Source organism: Dermochelys coriacea, chromosome 1, assembly GCF_009764565.3.
Source record: "Dermochelys coriacea isolate rDerCor1 chromosome 1, rDerCor1.pri.v4, whole genome shotgun sequence".
Lineage (NCBI taxonomy): Eukaryota > Metazoa > Chordata > Testudines > Dermochelyidae > Dermochelys > Dermochelys coriacea.
This window is the reverse complement of record NC_050068.2, coordinates 57,184,404-57,209,539: the sequence shown is the minus strand read 5'-3', so window position 1 is coordinate 57,209,539 and position 25,136 is coordinate 57,184,404. Positions and strand designations below refer to the sequence as shown.

Genomic DNA, 25,136 nt, shown 5'->3' with positions numbered 1-25,136 from the left:
CTTCCACTCCCCCTTTCTTGTATTAAACAACTAGCAAAATGAACGTCCAAAATTTAAAAATAATAGAGTAGCCCTGTAGAGCCTAGGGGTGTCTACTCAGTCAGTACTATAAGAATGGACTTTGCAGACTCCTTAACATATGTGTTGTTTTTTTTTTACATTTCTACTACAGAAAAGAATAGAAGAATTCAGCCTGGGTTTCAGTGAACAGATGCTTGAATAAGAAAATCCATCACCACAACCAGCCCTTTCCTCAGCACTCTCAGCAGAGATGCTAAAGAATGTAAAGGTGCGAGGATAGTTCATTCTACTCTAGAATTGGTTCCTCCCTGTAAGGGTGGTGGGACATTGGTGGGTTACTGCTAGGAAGCTTGCTTTGTTGCTAGTTTAGATCTGTGAATAGAGGAATTCAGTTTACTAGGGGCTAGTCTACATTACCACTTAAACCGATAGAACTTACATCTCTCAGGGATGTGAATAAGACACACCCCTGAGCGACTTAAGTTACATCGACCTAAGTGCTGTCTATGCCGGCGCTATGTTGGCTAGACACACTCTCCCATTGGCATAGTGCATCTTCACCACACGTGCTACAGTGGCGCCGATGTAACACTTGAGTGTAGACTTCCCTGGGATGTCTGTCCAACATCCAACATGAGCATTAATCACAAATTTTGAAAGAAAATTTGTTTATGATCTGCAGTAAAAATCTGATGTAGCGCGTACTTATCTTGGTACTATGCAAGACAGAAGTTCCTATATATTCCCACATTTCTTCCTTCTCTGCTCTAATCTTCACTTTTTTTTTTTTTTTTTTTTAGAAAAAAGTTTTTCCCTCCATTTCAATATGAGAGCCAAATTTTATTACCAAACCAGTCATGCATCTTCAACCATTTACTTCCATTGTCTTGCTGACAAAAGCCCTAGGGTGTTATGCCTTACAATGTACCCGGCACAGAATACTGCAGTGTCACAGCTGTGTATTTCCTGTATCCCATCCTCATTTTTAAAATACCGAGAACTAGTCTGTTCTCAATTACATAGCCATAATCCAGATTTTACAATGCTGTAAGAGTAGAAGCTGGTTCAAAGTCCTCCATAAACTGGCAGTTTTCTCAGTGACAACTTTAAGATGACTTTTAACATAATTAAGTCTTTTTAATGAAGTTGTTGCTGTTGCTACGGCTCCTAGCCTATTCACCTCCCAATTCCTTCTTTTGGGGCTAGTGCTGACTCTGATTATCAAATGTTACATCCCGTAATGCTGATTTATCTAGTGAGGTAACCAGTTAGTGTTGCTTTTTGTAATCAACTCCCATGTTTCTGAATCAATGAGACTACTCATGCAGTATATTTATACTCCACAACAAAGTTAACTAAGTCAAGGTTACTGTGTCAGACAAAGCAGACTAGAGAGTTTTGGCAGATGGAACAAGCTCAGGGTGGCTGGCTCAGGCACTGATGAGCAAATGGAACACTGTACTTATTGTTGTATGAAAACTCCATTAACTCCCCTTACATGAAGTGATCATCAGAAAAATGTGGATGTTAATTGGGACTTGTTGAAGAACATTTAACTGGATGCCCAAAATGCCACAATTTTAGAATTGAGGAAGAAAGCCATATTTGTTAAAAAAATCTGACCTGATTTAGAGAGGAAGTGAAGGCAGCTATAAAAAATAAAATATGCCAAATGGAAGGAGGAAGTTGATAGCAATGAACATAAATCAGACACTAGAAATTGTAGAAAATTGATAAGGGAAGCAAAGAGAGACAAAAGAGAAGTCTATGGCCTGCAGAGTTAAGGATAACAAGGAGCAGTTTTTAAAATATATTAGGAACAAAAAGCATCCTATTAAATATTTGCCATTACTAGATGGAAATGGCAGAATGATTAATTATAATGCATAAAAGAAAGACATGTTCAATAGAAATTTCTGTTCTGTATCTAGGAAAAAATGATGATGTCATAGCATATAACAACTCTCCTTCCATTCCACTAGCATTTCAGGAGGATTTTAAATAGCAGCTATTAAAGTGAGACATTTTAAAATCAGGTTTAAATAACTTGCATCTACGAGTTTTAAAAGAGCTGGTTGAGAAACTCATTGGACTGAATTTTCAATAAGTCTTAGAATACTGGGAAATTTTCAAGTGACTAGAAGAAAGCCAATTTTGTGAAACTATTTTAAAAGGGTAAATGGTTTACGGAAAACAGATCCTGTCAAACTAACTTTTATTTTCAAATGCGATTACAAGTGTGGTTGATAAGGACAACAATATTGATACAATAGACTTCTGTAAGGCATTAGACTTGGTAACATGACTTTTTGATTAAAAAAAACTTGAAATATATAAAATTAACATGGCACATTAAACAGATTAAAAGCTGTCTGATAGGTCTCAAAATATAATTGTAAATGGGGAATCATCATTGAACAGGTGTGTTTCTAATGGGGTCCTGCAGGGATGTTCTTAGCCCTATGGTATTTAACATTTTTATTCATGACCTGGAAGAAAACATAAAATCACCACTAAAAGTTTGCAGACAACACAAAAATTGTGAGTGTTAAATAATAAACAAGACAGCTCACTGATACAAAGCAATCTGGATTGCTTGATAAGCTGGATGCAAGTGAATGTGTTCTAATATGGCTACATGTAAACATATACACCTAGGAACTAAGAATGTAGGCCGTACTTAAATGATGGGGGATTCTACCCTGGGAAGCAGTGATTCTGAAAAAAATTTGGAGAATAATCAACTACAGATTAGCTCCCATCACAATGCTGTGACCAAAAGGGCTAATGCAATCCTTGGATGAATAAGCAGAAAGATTTTATTTCTGTATTTGACACTGGTGTAATTGCTGCTGGAATACAGTGTCCAATTCTGGTGCCCAAAACTCAACAAAGATGTTGATAAATTGCAGAGGGTTCAGTGAAGAAACACAAGAATATTTGGACTATCAGAAATCATGCCTTATAGTGACAGACTCAAGGAGATCAAACTATTTAGTTTAACAAAGACAGTTAAGGAGTGATTTGATTACAGTCTATAAGTACCCACACGGGGAACAAGCATTTGCTGGATTGAAGAAACCATTATTAGAGAAAAGTATCGCACAATTCAATAGCTGGAAGTTGAAGAATGCAGACAAATTCAGACTGGAAATAAGGCATAAATTTTCGATTGAGTAATCAACCATTGAAACTTACCCAGGATGGAGGTGGATTCTCCATCACCGACAATTTTAAAATCAAGATTGATATTTTTCTAAAAGATATGCTCTAGGAATTATATTGGGGAAGTTCTATGGCTTGTTATACAGGACATCAGACTAGACGATAACAGTGGTCTCATCTGGCCTTGGAATCTATGAATCATATTTGGATTCCTAATACGGTTCAGCAAACTTTGCATTGTTGAAGATAAGCTCAGGCCCATTTTGCTGTTTACAGCCATGAAATATATAACAGCCACTACACCATAATACAGACACAAACTCTTCTTAACCCAATCAGGTGAGCAGACAATGAAAATATCATGCTGGTATGTAGGAACGTGAGAATTTTTATGTATTTCTCAATCTTTTTTCTTATAACAAAACAAATATTCTAGGTAGCATCATACAGAATACAAAAATAATTAAAATCAAAATAAGAAAATGTGTTTACACAATGCTTGGATTTTGGAAACAACCAAAACATTCCCAGCATGCAGATTATTATGGCACAGCATGATATAAAAAGTATAAGCAACGAACATAGTTATGTGGTTAGTTTTATACCTTGCTAAAATACTCAAGCCTGGTAGTGATGATTGATTACTTAGCTTCCAAGTGCACATACAATTTATAAAATAAATGACATAAAATTTAGGGAGACCTTTCTAGAATGCAAGCCAAAGCTGTTTTTACAAAAAAGTCATGTTTAACAAACACCCAAAATCTAGCATTAACATAGTCCTTTGATATTAGACTTTGGTGGAGTTAGTGACAACTGCAAATGTGTTTCACAGCATCCAGTAACTATTCCTTAGAATTTGTATTTGTTTGTATATACAGTGGTTTATGTAAAAAGAAATACTTTGTCTCATTTCACTATCATTATATTCTCAGAGGAGGAAAATAATCTATACTGTAATGAAAGAGGTTGGGGTTGTTTTTAAATGTAGGGTACTATTTTTAATTTAAGAGATTTGTCATCACCATATTTGACCCAGTCCTGCTTCTGATAACATCAATATTAATAGCCCCAGTTCTCCCTGTACATGTCAATTACTTAACCATCCACTACTCATGAACTAACCAATGAACTTCAAACAAAATATATAAATAAATTTTGAACAATATGAAGTGGCAGATACATGACATCAAATTCTTCCAGAGTACTCTGGTTTTGATAGGTGTTCAACAGAATGATATCATGTTTTCTTGAGTATGAATTAAATTGCTCTTTCCCTCTCTCCCTCCCTCTCAAAAAAAGTTAATACTCTCTTAATATTCCCAAGACTGGAAGGACCCAGGCTATTATTTGTGTTAGCTTTCTCTCTATAATATAAAATGGTTCTGAAACAACACATGAACTGTTATGTTCCATTAAAGTAGGATATAGGTGCTGAAAAAAAAATCTATTTGTGAAAAGTGTATTGATATTTTTTGAAAAAAATATCTTATAAACTTTGCATGTATATGGTTTTTTAAAGTTTTTTTTTTAAATGTCAGATTTTAAAGCTGGTATAAAATCTATAGTAAAAATAGATTATTTTAAAAAATAATGTAAGTTATTGTAAGAATTTGTATTTGCACACAACTGCAATCTCTAACTGTTAAGTGGTACTAAAAAGAAGTCACAGGTGACAGCCTGAGATGAGAATTGAAGTAATTAATTTATTGTGTTTATGTATTTGTCTGACAGCTAATATTTATAAGTGCCAGCTGCTTATTTACATTTGGTAGTTGACAGGGGGTGAGCATGCAGACAAATAAATCTCTCAATGGATGACACCCAAGTCCTGAAACTTATTTGATAGTAGTTTATTTTTAATTATGTTAAATTTAAGAAACCTTCTAGACCTTCAGAGGTTCAATTCTGCAAATGAGACTACTTACATTAAGTAGCATGTCTAGGTATCTGACCCCAAGTGATCACAGACATGGAAAAGCTTTCCTGTATCTGAACATAAGAACTGCCATACTGCATCAGACCAAAGGTCCATCTAGCCCAATATCCTGTCTTCCGACAGTGGCCAATGCCGGGTGCCCCAGATGGAAGGAACAGAACAGGTAATCATCAAGTGATCCATCCCCTGTCACCCATTCCCAGCTTCTGGCAAACCGAGGCTAGGGACACCATCCCTGCCCATCCTGGCTAATAGTCATTGATGGACCTATCCTCCATGAATTTATCTTGTTCTTTTTTGAACCCTGTTATAGTCTTGGTCTTCACAACATTCTCTGGCAAGGAGTTCTACAGGTTGACTGTGTGAAAAAATACTTCCTTTTGTTTGTTTTAAACCTGCTGCCTATTAATTTCATTTGGTGACCCCTAGTTCTTGTGTTATGAGGAGTAACTAACACTTTCTTATTTACTTTCTCTATACCACTCATGATTTTATAGACCTCTATCATATCCCCCCTTATTCAGCTTGGAAAAAAGATGACAAGTCACAGTCTTATTAATCTCTCCTCATACAGAAGCCGTTCCATAACTTTAATAAATTTTGTTGCCCTTTTCTGAACCTTTTCCAATCCCAATATATCTTTTTTTTGAGATGGGCGAGCACATCTGCATGCAGTATTCAAGATGTGGACATACTATGGATTTATGTAGAGGAAGTATAATATGTTCTGTCTTATTATCAGTCCCTTTCTTAATGACGCTGAACATTCAGTTTGCCCCCCAACACTTTTTTTTTTTGACTCCCACTGCACATCAAGTGGATGTTTTCAGAGAACTATCCACAAAGACTCCAAGATCTTTCTTGAATGGTTAGCTAATTTAGATCCCATCTTCAATTATAATACATATTAAGTACTGCTTGCAATCTTGCCCTGCAGACTACAAGACTAAAATAAGCCAAAACACAACTGTAAAATAAAACTGGTCTAAAGTATAAAACAAGAAGGTGAGGGAGAAATCTGAATTCCACCTCAGCCTGAAGCATGGCTCAGCAGCCAACACTGGAAATAGTTCTTCTGAGTAACCACCAACTGCAACGCCATCTCTCTCCACTACACTTCTTTAGGAGATGCATCCCCTCCCATTGTTTCCAGCCTACAAAAAGCCAGCGTTATTTCACTCTTTATTTACTACAGTAACAGAAATCAGGCCTTTAAGATCTGGAAGCCAGGGTAACTGAAAACACTGCACAGATTAAAGGGGAAAAAACCACAACTCTCAAGCTTCTCTTGCTGTAATCTTTGTGTGTCAGAATTAGCATCAAACACAACAGAAAGGCCAGCGTCACGTGTATGCGAGTTCAATGTAAAAGGAGCCCAGGCAGCAACTATATAAAACAGACTAGAGGGGTGGTAGGCTTAGGGCAGTCCCCATCTCCTAGGGTATGTTAGAGCAATGACGGGAAGAGGAGAAACCCATATTCCCTCTCTAAGGCGGCCATGCCTCCCGATGGGAGCTAAGAGAACAGAATGATCTGAATCTTTGAAAGAAAACGAACAAAGCCCCTGAATAAAAAAAATCCGCCCCGTGCCCGGGGTTGACCCGCCTCGTCCCCAAATCCCCCCCCACTCCCGGGTTAACCTGTCTCGCCCTCAAAAAGCCCTCCCCGCCGCCCCCATCATCCTCGGGATTAACCCGCCTCTGCCCCAAACCCTCCTCCCTCCCCCCGTTACTCTCCCATGTCCTCAAAACGCCCCCCCCCCTCCTCAGGGTTAACCCGCCTCGACCCCATATCCTGCCCCGCCCCCGTTAACCCCTCTACCCACAGAACAAAAGCCCCCAGCATCCGCCTGAACAAACTCCGCCCGAGTTAGCTCCACCCCTTTACCTCACCCAACATGGCGGAGGAACCTACCTTAGCCACCGCCGCTCCTTCGACTCTAGTCTCGATGGCCCGATTTCATTGGCCACCGTTTGGCAACCCGCGAGGTCAGTCGCAGCCAATGAAAGGCGAGGACGGCGCACGAACGGCGGAACCCGTCCGGCTGCCCTGCCCAGTAGCCATTGGCTCACTTGGCTCCGCCCCCTTGCGCGCACGCGCATCCAGCCGGTTGTGGCCAATCCGCTCATGGCTTTCGAAACCACACCGGGTTCAAACCCCGCCTCCTGCTCGGCGAGGCGTGGGTGGTGGCGCTACCCAGGGAGCCTACGCCGGGCAGCCACGTGTGCCTAGCAGAAAGAAGGGGTCGAACGCTGAGGTAGAGGAATCCCGCTATCTCTGGGGTGAGCCTGGCCCCGCCCCCAGGAGGGGTGTGTAGCGGCTGGGCGAGCGAAGGGCTAACTGGGAGGTTCCTCCCGCCGGGGCCGGCTCGAGCCCCCAATTGCAGGCGCGCGCAGCTTCCGTCGGCGCGGCCGCGCCCGCCAAGGTACAGGAGTAGGTACGGTGCCCAGCGGTGGGGTTGCCGCATTCGCTCCGCTGCCAGCGGCTGGGGCCCGGCCCCGGGGTTGCCTGCGGCCCGGCCCTGCCGTGTCGGCCCCCTCGCTAGCAATAGCTCCCCGTGCTCTGCCGAGCCTGTGTGGTTTGGTAACTGCTGCGTTTCAGTGGTCCCCGCTCACGGAAAAGGGAGCGGTGCTGGGTATCGTTAGCAAGGCAGCGGGGTCTGGCCTGGCCCGGGAAACAGGGGCTGTTGATGTCCGGCTGGAGTTGGAGTTAACAGCTGCTGTGCTTTCCTAATGTCGTTTGTTGCCAACCCCCCGCCCCCCCACGGGCAAATGCAGTTGCGGGGAGGGATCATATTTAACCGTAATTCTTGACGTTTTCGTCTCCTTTTTTTCATTGCCTAGGTTGCAAATAGTTAAAAACCTCTCTCTGTCAGATCTTTTGGAGCAGTTTTTATTCAAGAACCTTTCCCTGGAAGCTTACAGATGAATGATAACCCACCACTCCAACGTGTCAGTGTCCCTATTTAGGTCCTGAACCTCCAATCGATAGTACACACGCCTAAGTGAGACTTCTCACAGACATACAATTAAGTCAACTTGTATACAGTTAAGCATGCATACTATTGGTTGCAAGATTGGTTCCTTAGATGTTGCTGGATATTGGGGTTTGATGGCAAGAATGCATCCACAAATGTGTCCCTTGAAAAATGTATACAGTGAAATAAGAAAAGCAGGACTTGTGGCACTTTGGAGTCTAACAAATTTATTAGAGCATAAGCTTTCGTGAGCTACAGCTCACTTCATCGGATGCATCATTTAGCTGTAGCTCACGAAAGCTTATGCTCAAATAAATTTGTTAGTCTCTAAGGTGCTACAAGTACTCCTTTTCTTTTTGCGAATACAGACTAACACGGCTGCTGCTCTGAAATCTATAAGAAAAGGAGTAGTTGTGGCACCTTGGAGACTAACAAATTTATTTGAGCATAAGCTTTCATGAGCTACAGCTAAAAACTTACACAATCAACTTTTAATAAATCAGATTTCTGTGTGTTGCATCTACTGTTATTACAAGTAACTCCCAGATCACTAAAGCTAAAAGATTTAGAGGAAAGAAGCAAGCTTCACTGTTTTCCCTGTATAGTCTGACTCTTTCCAGCAGGGGAAGAACATTCTTTTTTTAAAATGTGACTGGTGGGGGGAAATATGTAGGACTCCAGGACAGATGTAGTTCCTGAAGCTACTTTTCATACTTTTTTAGATGCTGACTAGACTTTTTTAATTGAGTACATAACAGGTCATCAATTATATGTAATACTATTACATAACCTCATCAAAGTTCTTTTCTGGGCAACTAGACTGTGCAATGCAGAGAGGGGGTTGTTGCTCTTCCATCCTCCCTCTCTTTCTTTGGTGGCCTGTATAAAAGGAAGAAGTAGGCGAATCTTTGATAATACTGCTTTTAAGTATACTGTAAAACTGTTCAATTGAGCAGCAGTTTACTCATATTACTTTCATATTTCTGGTCCATCTGTGGTGGAAAGTAATACCTGATCTTGAAAACATTCATTGTAAATTACTTCAAACATTTTTTTTTCTTTAATTTACAGAGGAATGGAATTTTCTTGGCCCAAAGGAGAATGAAAAGCGGTTTTATGAGACCAAAAGAAGTACTAAGGATTTTGGAGAGATCACATTGTAACAATAAAGAGTTGCTGGCAACTGAAGATTCGTTTCATGTTTCTTAAATATTGGTTGACGTTGGAAATTTAATTGTGCCCCTAATTCAGCATGGAATCTGGCACTTACCCCAAGAGCAATGTAATAAATTGGGGAATGCAGTTTTAGAACAGCAAGTTCATAATATTCTATTCTAGCCATGATTTAGTGCAGTTAATGTTCTAATTGTTTTTTGAAGGATAACATACATGCATTCAACTACTTCAAAGAATGGAAGAAAAAAAAAGTAAGTTTATTAAAAATAAAGCACTTTTTCTAATCATTAGGCAGACCTTTTGAGGGAGTTTTTTTATAACTAAATTGGGTAGGATTGGCCAGCCTTCATTTGAAAACAAGACCCCAACCTAACTAAATTAGAGTGATTGAAGCTGCTAACGTGACTCAACGTTAGTTTAGTTTGACTAAAGCCCCTGAGTTTGTGCTGATTTTTTTTTTTTAAAGAATTTATATATCATCATGGACTGGAAGCAATTTACTTTTCTCTGGCACTTCTGGTTCTATATTTATAGCACACACCTTGTATTCTTTAGATTATTCAGCACTCTGTGTCCACAATAGCACTTGCCAGAAATACTATATCCTTCCTATAGAGAAAGAGTGCCATCTCATGTGTGCCTATAACCTCTTAACTCTGCTTGAGTATCTTTACTTTGTCATGCATCTCCTGGGGTCAAAATTCAGGGTTTTTTCTGAAGTCTATAGGTCTGCCGCTGTTTCTGGAGAAGTTTACTTTCAGTTCAATTGGTGTTTGGCAACTTTAACAGAAAAAAGAGAGAAACATACACTAAAGAAAGCAGAAAATGGACATGCCTCACTGAATACTACAAGAAAGTATTGCTGGTCTGGCAACACTTGGTCACTTTTGGGCTGGTAGGAGATGATTCTTGTATAAAAATGAATGCAACCTCACAGACTCCATTTCAATTCGCTGCTTTTAGTAGCAGCTTGCCAAGGCCACAACCTAACGTGTGTGGCGGGGTGGTTTTCTCTTTCCCCTGTAAGTACATTCTCAGGCAGTGCTCTCTCAAATGTCTACTGTCAGTAAAGCTAGCTGAATGAAAGCTGTTCAGAGAAACTTGGTAAGAAGCAAGAGGCTGCCAGCATATAATCTCTCTCTGATCTTTTTATCTAGCTGTTTATACTGTGCCTGTCACATCTGAATTCCTGGATGTGGAGACCCTTAGCAATGTCAGTGGCAACAGAGGTGAAGGTGATGTCATCTATTTTTTTTTTCATTATGGGTGGCAGAGGGGACATGGTGATAAATGAGTAGTGCTTGTGGAAATTATGGTGGGAATGACAACCTGAAGCCTGAAATAATATCTACCACAGGGTAAATATAACAGGCATCCACAGTGCAAGTTCCCTCAGCTCTCAAGGTGGTCGCTCTCCAGCTAAGAGAGTGATTACATCTGCATGGCCATTCAGGTCCTTGGCCTCTGCTGAGACTGCCAAGAAAGGTGCCAAATGTGGAGGTGACATTAGTAATGTGGAAACCTGTCCACTGAGAATTGGATTGAGAATGTGAACTTGTTTCAAATAGGGGCATCAAGCAGCCATGATTCTTTCTAAAGAATTATACCAAACTTATTGTCCGGGGATGTTAGCACAATAGGTAAAATATGTGAAGTGCTTTGAAGAGAAAAAGCACTAATTGTAATAACAGTAATTTTTATTCACTGTTGACCCTGGGCTGGATTTGAACTGCCGACCCTGATGAAATGCTCTGTGTACCATTGCCAATCCTTAGAGGTATCTAGTTCATCATTAGCATCCAGTCACAACAATTGTTGAAAAAGCTGAAAAGAGGTAAATCATGGAAGCAACAGTACAGGGTTGTAATCTTGCTGTGGTGAGATCTGCTATTGAATTTGCTAATATTTAACATAACTTTTTTTTTTAAATAACCTTTTTTCCAATTTTTTTAACAAAAATCCCTCAAGGAATAAAAGCACTTCTGGTAGTGCAGGGATGTGTCTCAGGATTTATTGGCTGTTGGAGCTCTGACATGGGATTCCACCTGACTAATTTGTGTGTTTTCAGGGGTGGACATTGGTCTTCCTTCTGTTAGCTATCTGTGTTAATACAAGGTTTAGGGAGAAGGTATTGGCAGATGGCAAGTGCCCTCCCCATCCAATCAGCTTAATGAAAAAAAGCACTCTCCAAATTTTGCCCCTTAATATTAAAGGTGAGCCCATTGCTGCCACCCATACGGTTGCTGATCTTGCACTCATAAGAGAGCTTTGTGTTCTGCTTCCTCCTCCAGAAACCAGCTTCCTTTACATTACTCAACAGTTGTCATATTTGGTAAACAGAAACCATCCTGCCTAAGGAAACTGTACCAGCTGTGGAAATATTTATTCATGTCCTTGCAAGTACTAAACATTATTCTGTGACTTCAAAGAAGATAATATGCATAGCCATTTTATGTCTGAGGATATTTACCCATCCAAATTAGCAGTCTGAGACAAGAACATAAAGATTCCTTTCTAAATATGATAAAGTTATTTAGAAATTAGTTAAGTGATAAAACAGGCGTACTGTAGTTCTTCCTGGATTCTTTCATAGGCAAAGAAGGAGCATCTTAATACTAATAATTTCCTTGTCCTGACTGATTTTGTGACACATTGAAGCAATACACTTTTTATTAGAGATTTTACCAGTTAAAATATTGGCAGCACTAGGCGTTCCCACAAAAGGGGTCTCCATGTAGACTGTGGACTCGTGCTTTGCAAGAGAGAGGAGTGTGGAGCCAGGGACTCTTATTAATTGGTTTTTCCATTTTAAAAAAAAATGCTTTTTATAACCATACCCAAGGAGGGAGGTATGCTGCTGGGTGTAGTATAAGTTAATAAAACTAACAACACTTGGCAAACAAACATGTTAAGCTGCACTTGCCTGAAAATGTTTACGGGTTTTTTCTGGTAAATATACTGAGTATATTCTTAGGATAGCACAGTTATCAACTTGTGGAGATGTGAAAAAGTATAAAAGCTTGATAAAAATACCTATTGTGTGATGCAATCCAGTCAACTAAAAATTTTGTTCTTAATAATTATTTTTATGAGCCTCAGTTGTTGTTCATCTCTAGCAGGAATAACTTAACATCACCCAGAAAGAGAGAGAAGTTTTTAAACTTCCTTCTTTGGTGGTACCAGAATTTTAACAAGGGACACTTCTGAGCATAGGTGCTGACTCTGTGGGTGCTTGAGCACCTGCAGAGGAAAAAATAAGGGGTGGAACTGGCTGGGGCTGCTGCTCTGGCGGCACTGAGGCTGCCCCGCCCATCCACGGTTGAGCAGTGGCTGCCCTGCCGCTCATTCCCCTCTGTCCAGTCCCCCCCACTCCCTTTTAAGGCAGGAGGGGGCAGAAAGGAGCCAGCAGGAGGCACTATGGGGAGGGGGGCGGAGCAGGGGTGAGGCCCCGGGGAAGGGAGAGATAGCCAGCATGCAAAACCAAAAGTCAGCACCTATGCCTCTCAGTCTCCAGAAAGCCCCTCAAGCACATCACTTGATTACACTTCCATTTTCAGTTTATATTTAGGGCCAGATTTAGGTGGCTAAAAATGTAAAGAGGGGTTTGATGGGATTTTTAAAAGTGCCCAGGAGCCTTTGAAAATCTCACTATGTCCCTATCTGCATATTTACACACCTAAATGCTTGTTAAAATCTGGGCATTAGAAACTGTATGCTCTTGTTGTAAACAGAAATGTGCATTTCAGGTGATGCACAGCTGTTTTGGAGGCAAATGGAAGATGAAAGAGTGGACTTCATATTTGAGCAGGTGCAAAACGTATTGCTGTCTCTGAAACAAAAGATCAAGGATGGAACTGCAACAAATGAAGGTTTGAAACCCTTGTAATAGTTATGCATGACTAGAATCAAATCTTGGGCCACCTTACTTGAAGCTGTTTGATAACTTGCCAGACCTTAGCTGCAAGTTTACAAAAAAAATATTGTGCCCAAGCATGGTGGTATTATAATTTATTATTCATATTATCATAGCACCCAGGAACACCAGTCTATGGACCAGGACCCCATTGTGCTAGATGCTGTACAAACATGGAACAAAAAAAGACAGAGCCAGCCCCAGAGAATTTGCAGTATATGGGTACATCTGCACTAGCGACTATACACATCAGTGCATGTCCATAACTCCCCTACTGTCCACACCTAAACTCCAGAAGCGCATGTCTGAAGGTTAGTAGAGGGCACGTAAGCTAACACTCCTGAGGAGTGTGGGCAAATACATGTATGGCCCCACACCCATGCCAGTTTGCAGTGTTCACAGACAGAAAGGGGCATGTATCAGGTCTTGAATTTCACTAGTCCTCCATCCCCATTCCCACAATGCACTGAACTTGTTTCTGTCTAATCCTCCTTACCGAATCTATAAACATGTCTGTCTGTCCGTCCATCCTTCCTTCCTTCCTTCCTTCCTTCCTTCCTCCCTCCCCTCGCTCCCAACCCAGATTTTCACCAGTATTGGCAAGCTGCACTGACTACATCAAAACAACTTTTCCTTACGCTCTTTAGCTCAATATAGGTGAATGTGAATCCTGCTCTAAGAGCAGCTGCCCAACCCACCAGCAACATTCACATGCCAATCAACATGTGCTTAGAGTACAATGTCCTCTACTACTTGCCTGGACTGGCAGGAACAAATATCAGTACTGGGAAATTTCACAGAGGATGGAGTTCAGGGGACTCTGTCCTCATACTGGGAACACATCAAGCACTTGAGGGTCCTGGACAGAAAAGCAAAAGACTCCAACAATCGCTCTGGGAAGGCTCGTCATAAATGCTCCTTCTATGACGGTCAGAAGAAGGTGCTGTCAAGGGCTCCCAGTACAAAGCTTGAAGTGGCTCACGCTCCCTTCCTCAAGTCCCCCAGCCTCAATGTCTGACAGGAAGCTAATGCTGGTCAGGGTGAGGAGGCAGCAGGGACCGTAGAGGATGCCTGGAAGACCCAGAGGACAAGCAGTATGTGATTCTCCACCGCTACTCAGAGGAGCTGGTTAAGGAAGGCCTCTCCCCTGATGAAACTGAGAAGGACCCCGAGCTGTGGCAGGAACCAGAACTCAAGGCTGGTAAGTTACAGTGGACCCTCATACGCACCCTTCTCGCCAATATTCCCTCTTACTCTGGTGCTGTACTCCTGATTTTAAAATTCAGGGCATTTGCAGTACTTGTGCACTGACTTTTCCTCCTTGGATAATATGCCATCCATTGCTGTCTCTCTGAGTTTGAATTGCAGTGCTGTTCAAACACCCCGTCCTCTTACCAGATGCCTTCAACTCTGCCAACCTCCGTCCAGCCCCTGCTCTGCTCCATCCCAAAATAGTCCCCAAGAAAGACACTGCTATAAGTCAATGATTTTATTGATTTTTCAATCAACAACTATTACATATTTAGCTAAAGCAGTGTCTTACAAACAGGTTATTAATAAAAAATCATTGTGCATTTCTCAGCCAGCAGTCTGGCAACAATGGTCCCCGCCTGGTGTGGGGGGGCAAGTTAGAAAACTCCTGACTGGGGATGGGACAGTTGTAGAAAACATGTAGGTGTTTGTGTGAAGTTAGCGATAGCTGTGTTTCGTTGCTTGGAAGATTACACCCCCCCTGACCTTACCATCCCCTTACAAATGGGAGTGGCACAAAATGGGGATGGTGGTACTTATGTTGCGGGGCAGCGGGTTAGGTCTGGGCTAGGGAAGGGAACAGAACACAGTAATAGAATGCTTTGGTTGTTTGAGGAAAAATTACTCACAGGAGTCCTTTTTCCCATGGAAGATTACAACATTTTTACCACCCCCATTCCTGGTGTCTGGCCTCTCCCTGCATTGAGCCACGGTGCACAAGCCAGAGGAAATGGGGGGAAGAAGAATCAAGTTTGGTGTTTGGATAAACACGGTGCTGTGTTCCTTTGCAGTGGAGAGCTTGTGGTGATTACTTGAAACCACAGGGAAACAAAGTTGCAGTGTGGCTCTTTTTTTTCATGTGCATTTCATCATTGTTAGGCAGGCATCGTCAGGGACTTCAACATTTGGCAGCCATGCCTCGTGGTTAGAGCAGGAGTTTGTAGTCAGAAATCAGAGCCCAAGTGTCAGAGCCGAAGTCAGGAATGGGAGCTGAGAGTCAGGACCAGGTTTTCTGGAGTGAGCTAAGGCTGCATCAAAGGCTGAAGCAGGGCTGGATCAAGGCAGGAGCAGGCTGGGAACAGGTAGGCACAGGAGCTGTTGCAACTGTGGGTGAATACTTTGAGCAGCCATTGAGCTACTGCATCTGGGCTTAAGAGCCAGTCTGCTGAATCTTCCGACCAGTCAGGTGGTGTAGCCAATAAGGTAGTCTACTACAGGCCCACTGGGCTCATTCGGTTATCCAGAAACTGGCTCTGCTGCAGGCCCTGCTTCCTGACAGTATTCCCCTGACTCCCACCCCCAGGGTGCTTCCTTGGGGCCTGGTTTCTTGGAAAACTTCTGATGGAACTCTTGCAATAGGTCTGGAGTCCCTGGATGTTCTCTACCAGTTCCCAGGATGGCTCCTCCAGACAGTAACATTCCCAGGCCACCAGGTACTGGAGCCTTTTCCTAACTTGCCAAGAGTTGAGGATGTCATGAATCAAGTATAAGTCCTGTCTACAGACTGTTATGCGTGGTGCTGGCATGTTGGAGAAGTTTGGGTATGGGTCATCAATGCAGGGCTTTAAAAGTGAGATACGAAAGACGGGATTGATCTCAAGGACTTGGGATGGTGTAACCTGAAAGCCATTGGCTTTACCTGTTCTATAATCTTGAAGGGGGCCAGGTATTGGTAGTTTAGTTTGGTGGATGGGCAGTTCAATTTAAGGTTCTGGGCAGAGAGCCACAAGTGGGAGCCTGTGGCCAAATTGGGGAGCAGCCTGGTAGTCTTGATGTGCATGATGTTTATAGACTTCTTTGGAGGACTGCAAGTATTCCTTGCGCTCCCGATGCACCTGGTGTAGGTGAGAATCTAAACCTTCAGCGGCTGGTACTGGGGAGTTCACAGGTCAGTCTGTGTGGAAGTGAGGGTGAAAGCCATAGTTTGCAAAGTGGATTACTTTGGACTGAGGCGTGGACTGCACTGTTATGCAGAGTTGGCACAGCATAACAGGGAAAGCCAGACATCCTAGTGACAACTGAAAAGCAGCAAAGATACTGCTCAGGATTTGATTGACTCTCTGCCCATTAGTCTGCAGGTGATAGGTGGAGGATGTGACTGGCTTGATGCCAAAGAGTCTGAGAAATTCCCACCAGAATTAGGAAATGAACTGCGGACCTCAGCCCAATACAATGCCCATCAGTAACCCATGATAATGGAAACCATTTTCTAGGAAGAGCTGATGAAGCATCCCATCTTTGTTAGAATCATAGAATCATAAAATATCAGGATTGGAAGGGATCTCAGGAGGTCATCTAGTCCAACCCCCTGCTCAAAGCAGGACCAATCCCCAACTAAATCATCCCAGCCAGGACTTTGTCAAGCCTGACCTTAAAAATATTCTAAGGAAGGAGATTCCACTACCTCCCTAGGTAAGGCATTCCAGTGTTTCACCACCCTCCTAATGAAAAAGTTTTTCCTAATATCCAACCTAAACCTCCCCCACTGCAACTTGAGACCATTAGTCCTTGTTCTGTCATCTGCTACCACTGAGAACAATCTGATCCATCCTCTTTGGAACCCCCTTTCAGGTAGTTGAAAGCAGCTATCAAATTCCCCCTCATTCTTCTCTTCTGCAGACTAAACAATCCCAGTTCCCTCAGCCTCTCCTCATAAATCATATGTTCCAGTCCCCTAATCATTTTTGTTGCCCTCCGCTGGACGTTTTCCAATTTTTCCACATCCTCCTTGTGGTGTGGGGCCCAAAACTGGACACAGTACTCCAGATGAGGCCTCACCAATGTCGAATAGAGGGGAACGATCACGTCCCTTGATCTGCTGGCAATACCCCTACTTATACGTCCCAAAATGCCATTGGCCTTCTTGACAACAACGGCACGCTGTTGACTCATATCCAGCTTCTCGTCCACTGTAATCCCTAGGTCCTTTTCCGCAGAACTGCTGCCTAGCCATTCGGTCCCTGGTATGTTGGGTGCATGGGATTCTTCTGTTCTAAGTGCAGGACTCTGCAGTTGTCCTTGTTAAACCTCATCAAATTTCTTTTGGCCCAATCCTCTAATTTTTCTACATCGATCTGTATCCTATCCCTACCTTCCAGCGTATCTACCACTCCTCCCAGTTTAGTGTCATCTGCAAACTTGCTGAGGGTGCAATCCACACCATCCTCCAGATCATTAGTGAAGATATTGAACAAAACCAGCCCGAGGACCGACCCTTGGGGCGCGCCACTTGATACCGGCTGCCAACTAGACATGGAGCCACTGATCGCTACCCGTTGAGCCCGACAATTTAGCCAGCTTTCTATCCACCTTATAGTCCATTCATCCAGCCCATACTTCTTGCTGGCAAGAATACTGTGGGAGACCATGTCAAAAGCTTTGCTAAAGTCAAGGGGCAACACGTCCATTGTTTTCCTCTCATCCACAGAGCCAGTTATCTCGTCATAGAAGGCAATTAGATTACTCAGGCATGACTTGTCCTTGGTGAATCCATGCTAACTGTTCCTGATCACTTTCCTCTCCTCTAAGTGCTTCAGAATTGATTCCTTGAGGACCTGCTCCATCGATTTTTCCAGGGACTAAGGTGAGGCTGACCGGCCTGTAGTTCCCAGGATCCTCCTCCTTCCCTTTTTTAAAGATGGGCACGACATTAGTTTTTTTCCAGTCATCCGGGACCTCCCCCAATCGACATGAGTTTTCAAAGATAACGGCCAATGGCTCTGCAATCACATCTGCCAGGAGGTTGACGACAACCAGGATTACTGAAAGTCCCTAGGAGCATGGCAGTTCTACAATGAAGTCCATTGATATATAGTAGACCATGGCTGTAGCGGTAAGGAAAGAGGCTGGAGGAGACCTAGGCGTGTTGATTGTGGGTTTTTGGTATGGGCACAGAGATCGCAGATAATCCTTGATGTAATCTTGTAGGCTTGGCCACCAGAAGCTCTTCAAGACCACATTCCAGGTCTTGAACTGGCCAAAATTCACCCTCCCGCAGGGAATCATGGCATAGTGTCAATAGTTGATGCCTAGGTTGTTCCTCCAGAACACAGATACAACCCTTGCAACAAAGGAGGCTATTCTGTAGTCTGATCCCTGAGTTGCGTCAGGTATCCATGTTGTTCAGAGCCTAGCAGAGCTGGATTACAAACAGGTCATCAGGGAGAAGGAAGCGTATGGAGAACGTTGGACTGTTGTCGATTGTCCTATTAACAAAGTTGGACACCTTGAGCATGGTGGCAGAGGGTTCTTCACCAGGTTTGAGATATTCATCTTTATGAGATAGGGCAACAGCCTTCCCTTTTCTCTTCCACGGGCGATAGGTCACAGCAAAGTGAAAAAGAGGGACCAGTGGATTGGTGTTGGTTAAGGTGTCTAGCAATCCATAGATACTCTAGGTTTTTATGGTCCATGGGAATCCAGCTTCTTCTAGGAAGTGGTGCCACTCCTTGAAAGCTGCCTTAATAGCTAGTAGCTCCATGTCCCAAAGATGTTTTTTTACACCAGCATTAGTTTGAGAGTAAAAGGCACAGGGATAAAATAGATTGCGGGGGCCTTCATGTTGAGATAATACTGTACCTATGGTGTCGGCCTCAATGCTAAATGGTTTAGTGAGATCTGGGTGAATCATGATTGGTATTGAGGTGAATGCTGCCTTCTGTCGATCAAAGGCCTACTGAGCCTCCATGGACCAGGTAAACCAGGCTGCTACTTGTAGGCACACTCTTAAAAGTGCAGCCAGGCTAGAGAATCCTTCAATAAATGGCCTGTTGAAATTGGCGAACCCCAGGAATCACTGGATCCTGCATATATCCTTGGGCACAGCCCAGTCAGATATTGCTGTCCCATATGTGGGTCTGTGGGTCCATGGCGAGTCCCTTGGGTGAGATGATATATCCCAAGAATTCCACTGTATCCTTATCAAACTCACATTTCTCGAGCTTTGTATAGAGGTGGTTTTGGCAGAATCTCTCTAAGACAGTGTGTGCGTGATCATTGTGGAGGTCCTGACTTTCAGAGAAAATGAGGATGTCTTTCAAGTAATTGACAATAAATTGGTCCAGCGGTCCATAAAGATGTCATTTATGAAACGGTGGAAGGTCACAGGGGCATTGCACTACCCAAATGGTATGACCAAATATTCGAAGTAGCCATCCCTGGTACAGAAGGCGCTCTTCCATTTGTCTCCTTGCAGGATCCTCACCAAGCTCTAAGTTCCACAGAGGTCCAACTTTGTGAAGACCCCTTGGTAAAGCAGAGTCTTTTGAGCTGCTCATTAATAAGTGATAAAGGGATACTGGTTTTAGACTGTAATCTTGTGTGCACTGCTGAGCTCTGAACAAGGCTGGAGGGAGCCGTCTTTCTTTGCCACAGAGAAGCTGTGGGGATGTGGAGATATAAATGAACCTCTTCTGCAGGTTTTCCTCAAGATAGGCCCAGAGTGCTGGTAGTTTGGGTTTGGAGTGCATGTAAATGCACCTGAAGGGATCCTCCGCTCCCAGCTGGAATTGAATGGGGCAGTTGTGGCTCCAAGGGAGAGGTAGGATGTCAGAGATCTTTTTGTCTGACGTGTTGGCAGAATGCGGATATTTAACATGAATCTGTGGAGTTGTTTGGGGGGGGTGTTTGCTGGCGTAGCTTTTGAATCCTTCCTTTGCATCTCTGAATTCCTTGGAGGACCAAGTGTGCCACAAAGGGTTACTGGTCCCAGAGCATCTCTCATGAAATAAGTTTGTCGGCAACATGAAAAATCAAAGCATACTGTGCTTTGCTGCCAGTGGACGCGAGGGTCGTGGGTGATGAGAAAGGGGACGTCAAGGACAACTGATGAATGTGGTACACAAATCTGTCCAAACATGAGAATTTCTTGGTGACCTCAAAGGGTAGTTACCTCTAAGGGAGCTGTCTGATAGGTGATTGATTTGGATGAAAGAGGTGACCCATCTGTGAACTCCACTAACTCAAATCTTTGTGCTGTGTGAGGATACTGTGTGGTCGGGTGAACTCCAGGTCTGTGAAATTGCCTGAGGCACCCAAGTCCACCAGTGCTTCTTGGTTGATACCAGGCATCTCAGGGTGCTGGTGCTGGAGCTGGAGAGGGAGTTGGATTGGCCATCACCAGTGGATGAGAGTTGGATGGTGTATGCTGCTGGGAGAGGGGAAGGGCATCTATCCAGTCTGGAGCTTCCTGTCAAGGCTGGGGTTTGGTGTTTCTCAACCAAGGTGTAGATTGGACCTTGGCAGGACAGCTTGGTGCAAAGTTTGTAGAATAGGCTTGAGGCCTGGCATCAATTCTGTGGCCGAGCCTGATTGACTTGCATGGGTTAGGGCAGTGGAGAGAGGACTAATGATGCGGGGGATGGGGCAGAGCTGGTGAGAGCCAGGAGGACCACCTTTTTTTCTTGGTGCTGTTCTGTCAGGCAGTTGTTGATCTTGATGCATAGGTTGACTAAGGCATCCAGGCCAGAAGGGGAGTTTACATATGCCAGTTCATCCTTTAGGCCAAGCCAGAAATGATAACACTACATTAATATCCTCATTTAGGCACAGAGGTAATAGCACTGGGTGGCCTTCTTCCACTTGAGATATACTATTTAGTGCTAGAACTCTGCTGTGTATCTATAGCAACTGGCCAGCACCCCTGTTAGAGCACTTAAAGCACGGTTTCGGCCATATGCTTGGAATTTGCGTCAGCAAAGATCACTGCCATAGCTTGAATGAAGTCCTTAAATTGTCCCAGAAGCAGGCTTGATTTTTTTTTTTTTCCAGCAGCAGAGATGCCCAAGGCAGGGCCCCCCAGTTAGCAGGCAAACAATCAGACCCACTGAGGTTTGGTCAGTGAGGTACAATTGTGAATGTAGAAGAAGTAGGAGCTTGGGTTTGCGGGGGGGGGGGGGAGGAAGCTGACGGTGGTACAGCTTGGGCTTGCAGGACTGCATTCTGCACCTGCAGGGTGACTGCCAGGGCTTGCAAGGTCTGTAGGGCTCCAGCTGTGTGTTGGAGAGAGATTGGCCTTTGTAGAATCCATGCTCACCATATCAGCTCTAGTTCCCTTAGCATTTATGCTGGGCTGCTGAAACTGTCAATGGCTGGGACGTGGGTGGTCATGTCTAGTGTGACAGGAGTTAGAGCAGGAGTTGGTGGTTGGGAACTTGAGCCCAGGGTCAGAGCTGGAGACAGAAACCCAAGGATCAGAGGTCAGGAATCAGAGCTGAGGGTCAGGATCTGGTTATCTGAAGTGAGGCAAGGCTGGGTCCAAGGCACGATTAGGGCTAGGAACAAGTAGGCACAGGAACTATCACAGCACTAGGCAAATGCTTTTAGCAGCTGCCAAACTGCTGCTTAAGAGCCAGTCTGCTGACTCTTCCAACCAATCAGGCCATGTAGCCAATCAGGCAGCCTAACTACAGGCCAGCTGTGTTCATTAGCTTGCCTGGAGACTGGCTCTGCTGCAGGCCCTGGTTCCTGACAGACACAGGACAGGATTATCTGGGGAGGCTGAGGCAGGTGGGGGATGTTTTTGCTTTGCCTTTCTGCACAGAAACCCTGTACGATAGATAGCTGAGAATAGCATTAGTTCCCAGATGAATTGCTTCCCAGTCCTGTAAGCGTATTTCAGCAAATTTCAGGTGCAACTCCAGCTGGGTCTTGAGGTTCAATGGCAGTGCAAGTCTGCTTGGTCCACCTTCATAACTGACCAACTCCCTCCATTATATGGTGGGGGGAATCAGTAGCAGAAAGACCTCCTCCTCCTCCAGAGGACTGGAAAGCCACTTGTGTTTTCAATTTTGGTACCTTGAAAACTGCTGTGTTCTCCAGATGTTAGCCATCCTTTAAAGAAGAAATTGCAAACTGGTAACATAGCCCCTGGAAGGAACTGCCCCTCCTCACTCCTTCAGCCCCTTAAGCCAGTGTGAACGTTTTATATTTAAAACATTAGGACATTTTTCTTAGCATTGTTAGCCTCTGTTCCTTCCTCATGGGCTGCAAAAGTCATTTGAAAATTCAGGATAGTCTAACAGTTGCATTTCTGAAACCCTGAAAAGTATCAAAATTGTAGCCTTTTACAGAAAAATTGTGTCATGAGATTTCTTGACTTCTTCCAAAAGAAGAAAGAAATTGTAATGCTGTCCTTTTCTTCTGATTGGCAGGACCTTTGGCTCCCAAGAGGTAAGCCATTCCACTGGGAGTGTAGGAGCAACAACCCAGAGATGGTAGAGGCAGACAGAGAAGGATCAGGGAAGAGTTGCTCATAGAGATGGACAGGAGGAACCAGGAGCAGTTTGAATTCCTCGGAGCACAGGAGGATTGGGCTGTTCATCAGGAAGAAACATTGATGAGCCAGTTCCTGCAACTGGAGGAACTTCATAGGGAATGGGAGCATTCCCTAATGGAGAGGCTCTTTGAACTGGTAGCCAAATGAGTTCAGGGTCTGCCTGCTGCTGGAGCCACTGAATCTGTCTGTGACCCTCCAGATATCACCCCCCCACCACCACCTCTTCCTCTGGCTGCAGCTGGAGGATTCTTTTTTATGGACCCCCCTGAGTGATTGGGTAGAGAGCCTGCAGGACTCCTGGAACCTCACCCTCACTCAAAATCCCTTTTAGGGGGAACCTCTTATTCTCCTGGACTGTGAGCCTATGGGAGTCCTGGAGCCCCACCCAGTGCCCACCCCAAAGCCTGTGCAGGAGACCTTCCCTGTTTTCCCCAAGAGAGATTTTCCCATCATTCCCCCCTTGTCAGGAGGCAAGCAAGGGTAAGGGTGCAGCGATTGCAATGTTTGGTCAGTGCTCATAAATGTATTCCTTTAATGTTTTAAAAATTGTTAGCTGACCTTTTTTTAAAATATTTTAATTACACATTCCACATAGTACTTTTTAATAGCTGTTATCATTTCCTTGACTTGTGTGTTGCCCCTCTCTCTTAAATATAATCAACAGAAGATGTTTTCAGGTTCGGGATTGGGCCCCACAATCCATAGAACATGAAATTGAATGATGTATTACTCTGTTGCCGTGATATTGCAAATGCTTTTCTGTCTGTCCCAAACCACACCTACCCAGGTTCAGAAATATCCCAAGTCCCAAGGATACTCGGGAGGGATGGGGAAAGTGCAGTTAATGTTATGTGCTTACAGAAAGCAGTAGAACTCTAAGACAACAAGAAAAGCAGTAGATAAACATCTTTATGGCTTAGTTCACATGCAGAAATCAAAATTTCAGTATCATTACAGCAATGACAGTATCTGCCACTAACCTGTCCATAAACAGCCCCTCTCTTTGCCCCCAAAACCTTGACCAGTTGCAATCATTATCACCACTGACAGCAAACAATTAAAAGGTTTCAGAGTAGCAGCCGTATTAGTCTGTATCCGCAAAAAGAACAGGAGTACTTGTGGCACCTTAGAGACTAACACATTTATTTGAGCATAAGCTTTCGTGGGCTACAGCCCACTTCATCGGATGCATTGAATGGAACATATAGTAAGGTGTGTGTGTGTGTGTGTGTGTGTGTGTGTGTGTGTGTGTGTGTGTGTGTGTGTGTGTATACACATACAGAGAACATGAAAAGGTGGAAGTAGCCATACCAACTCTAAGAGGCTAATTAGTTAAGATGAGCTATTATCAGCAGGAGAAAAAAACTTTTGTAGTGATAATCAAGATGGCCTATTTAGGCAGTTGACAAAAAGGTGTGAGGATACTTAACATGGGGAAATAGATTCAATATGTGTAATGACCCAGCCACTCCCAGTCTCTATTCAAACCCAAGTTAATGGTATCTAGTTTGCATATTAATTCAAGCTCAGCAGTTTTTCCTTGGAGTCTGTTTTTGAAGCTTTTCTGTTGCAAAATTGCCACTTTTAGGTCTGTTACTGAGTGGCCAGAGAGGTTGAAGTGTTCTCTTACCGGTTTTTGAATGTTATGATTCCTGTTGTCAGATTTGTGTCCATTTATTCTTTTGCCTTGAGACTGTCCGGTTTGGCCAGTGTACATAGCAGAGAGGCATTGCTGGCACATGATGGCATATATCACCATATATTGGTAGATGTGCAGGTGAACAAACCCCTGATGGCATGGCTAATGTGATTAGGTCCTGAGATGGTGTCACTGGTGATGGTGATATTGAATAAATATGTGGACAGAGTTGGCATCGGGCTTTGTTGCAAGGATAGGTTCCTGGGTTGGTGTTTTTGTTGTGTGGTGTGTCGTCGCTGGAGAGTATTTGCTTCAGGTTGGTGGGCTGTCTGTAAGCAAGGACTGGTCTGTCTCCCAAGGTCTGTGAGAGTGAGGGATCATTTTTCAGGATAGGTTGTAGATCTTTGATGATGCGCTGGAGAAATTTTAGTTGGGAGCTGAAGGTGACAGCTAGTGGCATTCTGTTGTTTTCTTTGTTGGGCCTGTCCTGTAATAGGTGACTTCTGGGTACTCTTCTGGCTCTGTCAATCTGTTTTTTCACTTCAGCAGGTGGGTATTGTAGTTGTAGGAATGGTTGATAGATCTTGTAGGTGTTTGTCTCTGTCTGAGGGATTGGAGCAAATGTGGTTGTATCTTAGAGCTTGGCTGTAGACAATGGATCGTGTGGTGTGTCCTGGATGGAAGCTGGAGGCATGTAGGTAAGTATAGCAGTCAGTAGGTTTCCAGTATAGGGTAGTGGTTGTGACCATCGCTTATTAGCTCAGTAGTATACAGGAAATG

At 43.6% G+C, this 25,136-nt stretch overlaps 2 protein-coding genes and 1 long non-coding RNA gene across 6 annotated transcripts in view; 2 read left to right on the top strand and 1 right to left on the bottom strand.

Moving 5' to 3' along the window:
- CAB39L (calcium binding protein 39 like) overlaps positions 1-7,243 on the bottom strand; it is a 109,692-nt gene extending 102,449 nt beyond the window's left edge. The window contains exon 1 of one of the 3 annotated variants that reach the window (XM_038368553.2): positions 7,040-7,243. The gene's annotated coding sequence lies outside the window, so the exon portion shown is untranslated. The remainder of the gene's footprint in view (positions 1-7,039) is intronic. The other 2 variants (XM_043504501.1, XM_038368568.2) reach the window with 2 other exon arrangements.
- A 68-nt stretch (positions 7,244-7,311) lies between these two features.
- LOC119850890 (histone-lysine N-methyltransferase SETDB2-like) overlaps positions 7,312-25,136 on the top strand; it is a 102,909-nt gene continuing 85,084 nt past the window's right edge. The window contains exons 1-4 of the mRNA XM_043505100.1: positions 7,312-7,550; positions 9,174-9,529; positions 10,436-10,513; positions 13,025-13,147. Coding sequence (XP_043361035.1) covers positions 9,514-9,529; positions 10,436-10,513; positions 13,025-13,147 — 217 coding nt within the window. The 5' untranslated portion in view covers positions 7,312-7,550; positions 9,174-9,513. The remainder of the gene's footprint in view (positions 7,551-9,173; positions 9,530-10,435; positions 10,514-13,024; positions 13,148-25,136) is intronic.
- Positions 18,072-23,152, top strand: LOC122457945. 2 transcript variants are annotated; one of them, XR_006277728.1, is made up of 2 exons: positions 18,072-21,948; positions 22,593-23,152. It is a non-coding gene; the product is annotated as an uncharacterized LOC122457945 (long non-coding RNA). The 2 variants fall into 2 exon arrangements; XR_006277727.1 differs by having other exon boundaries at positions 18,072-22,045.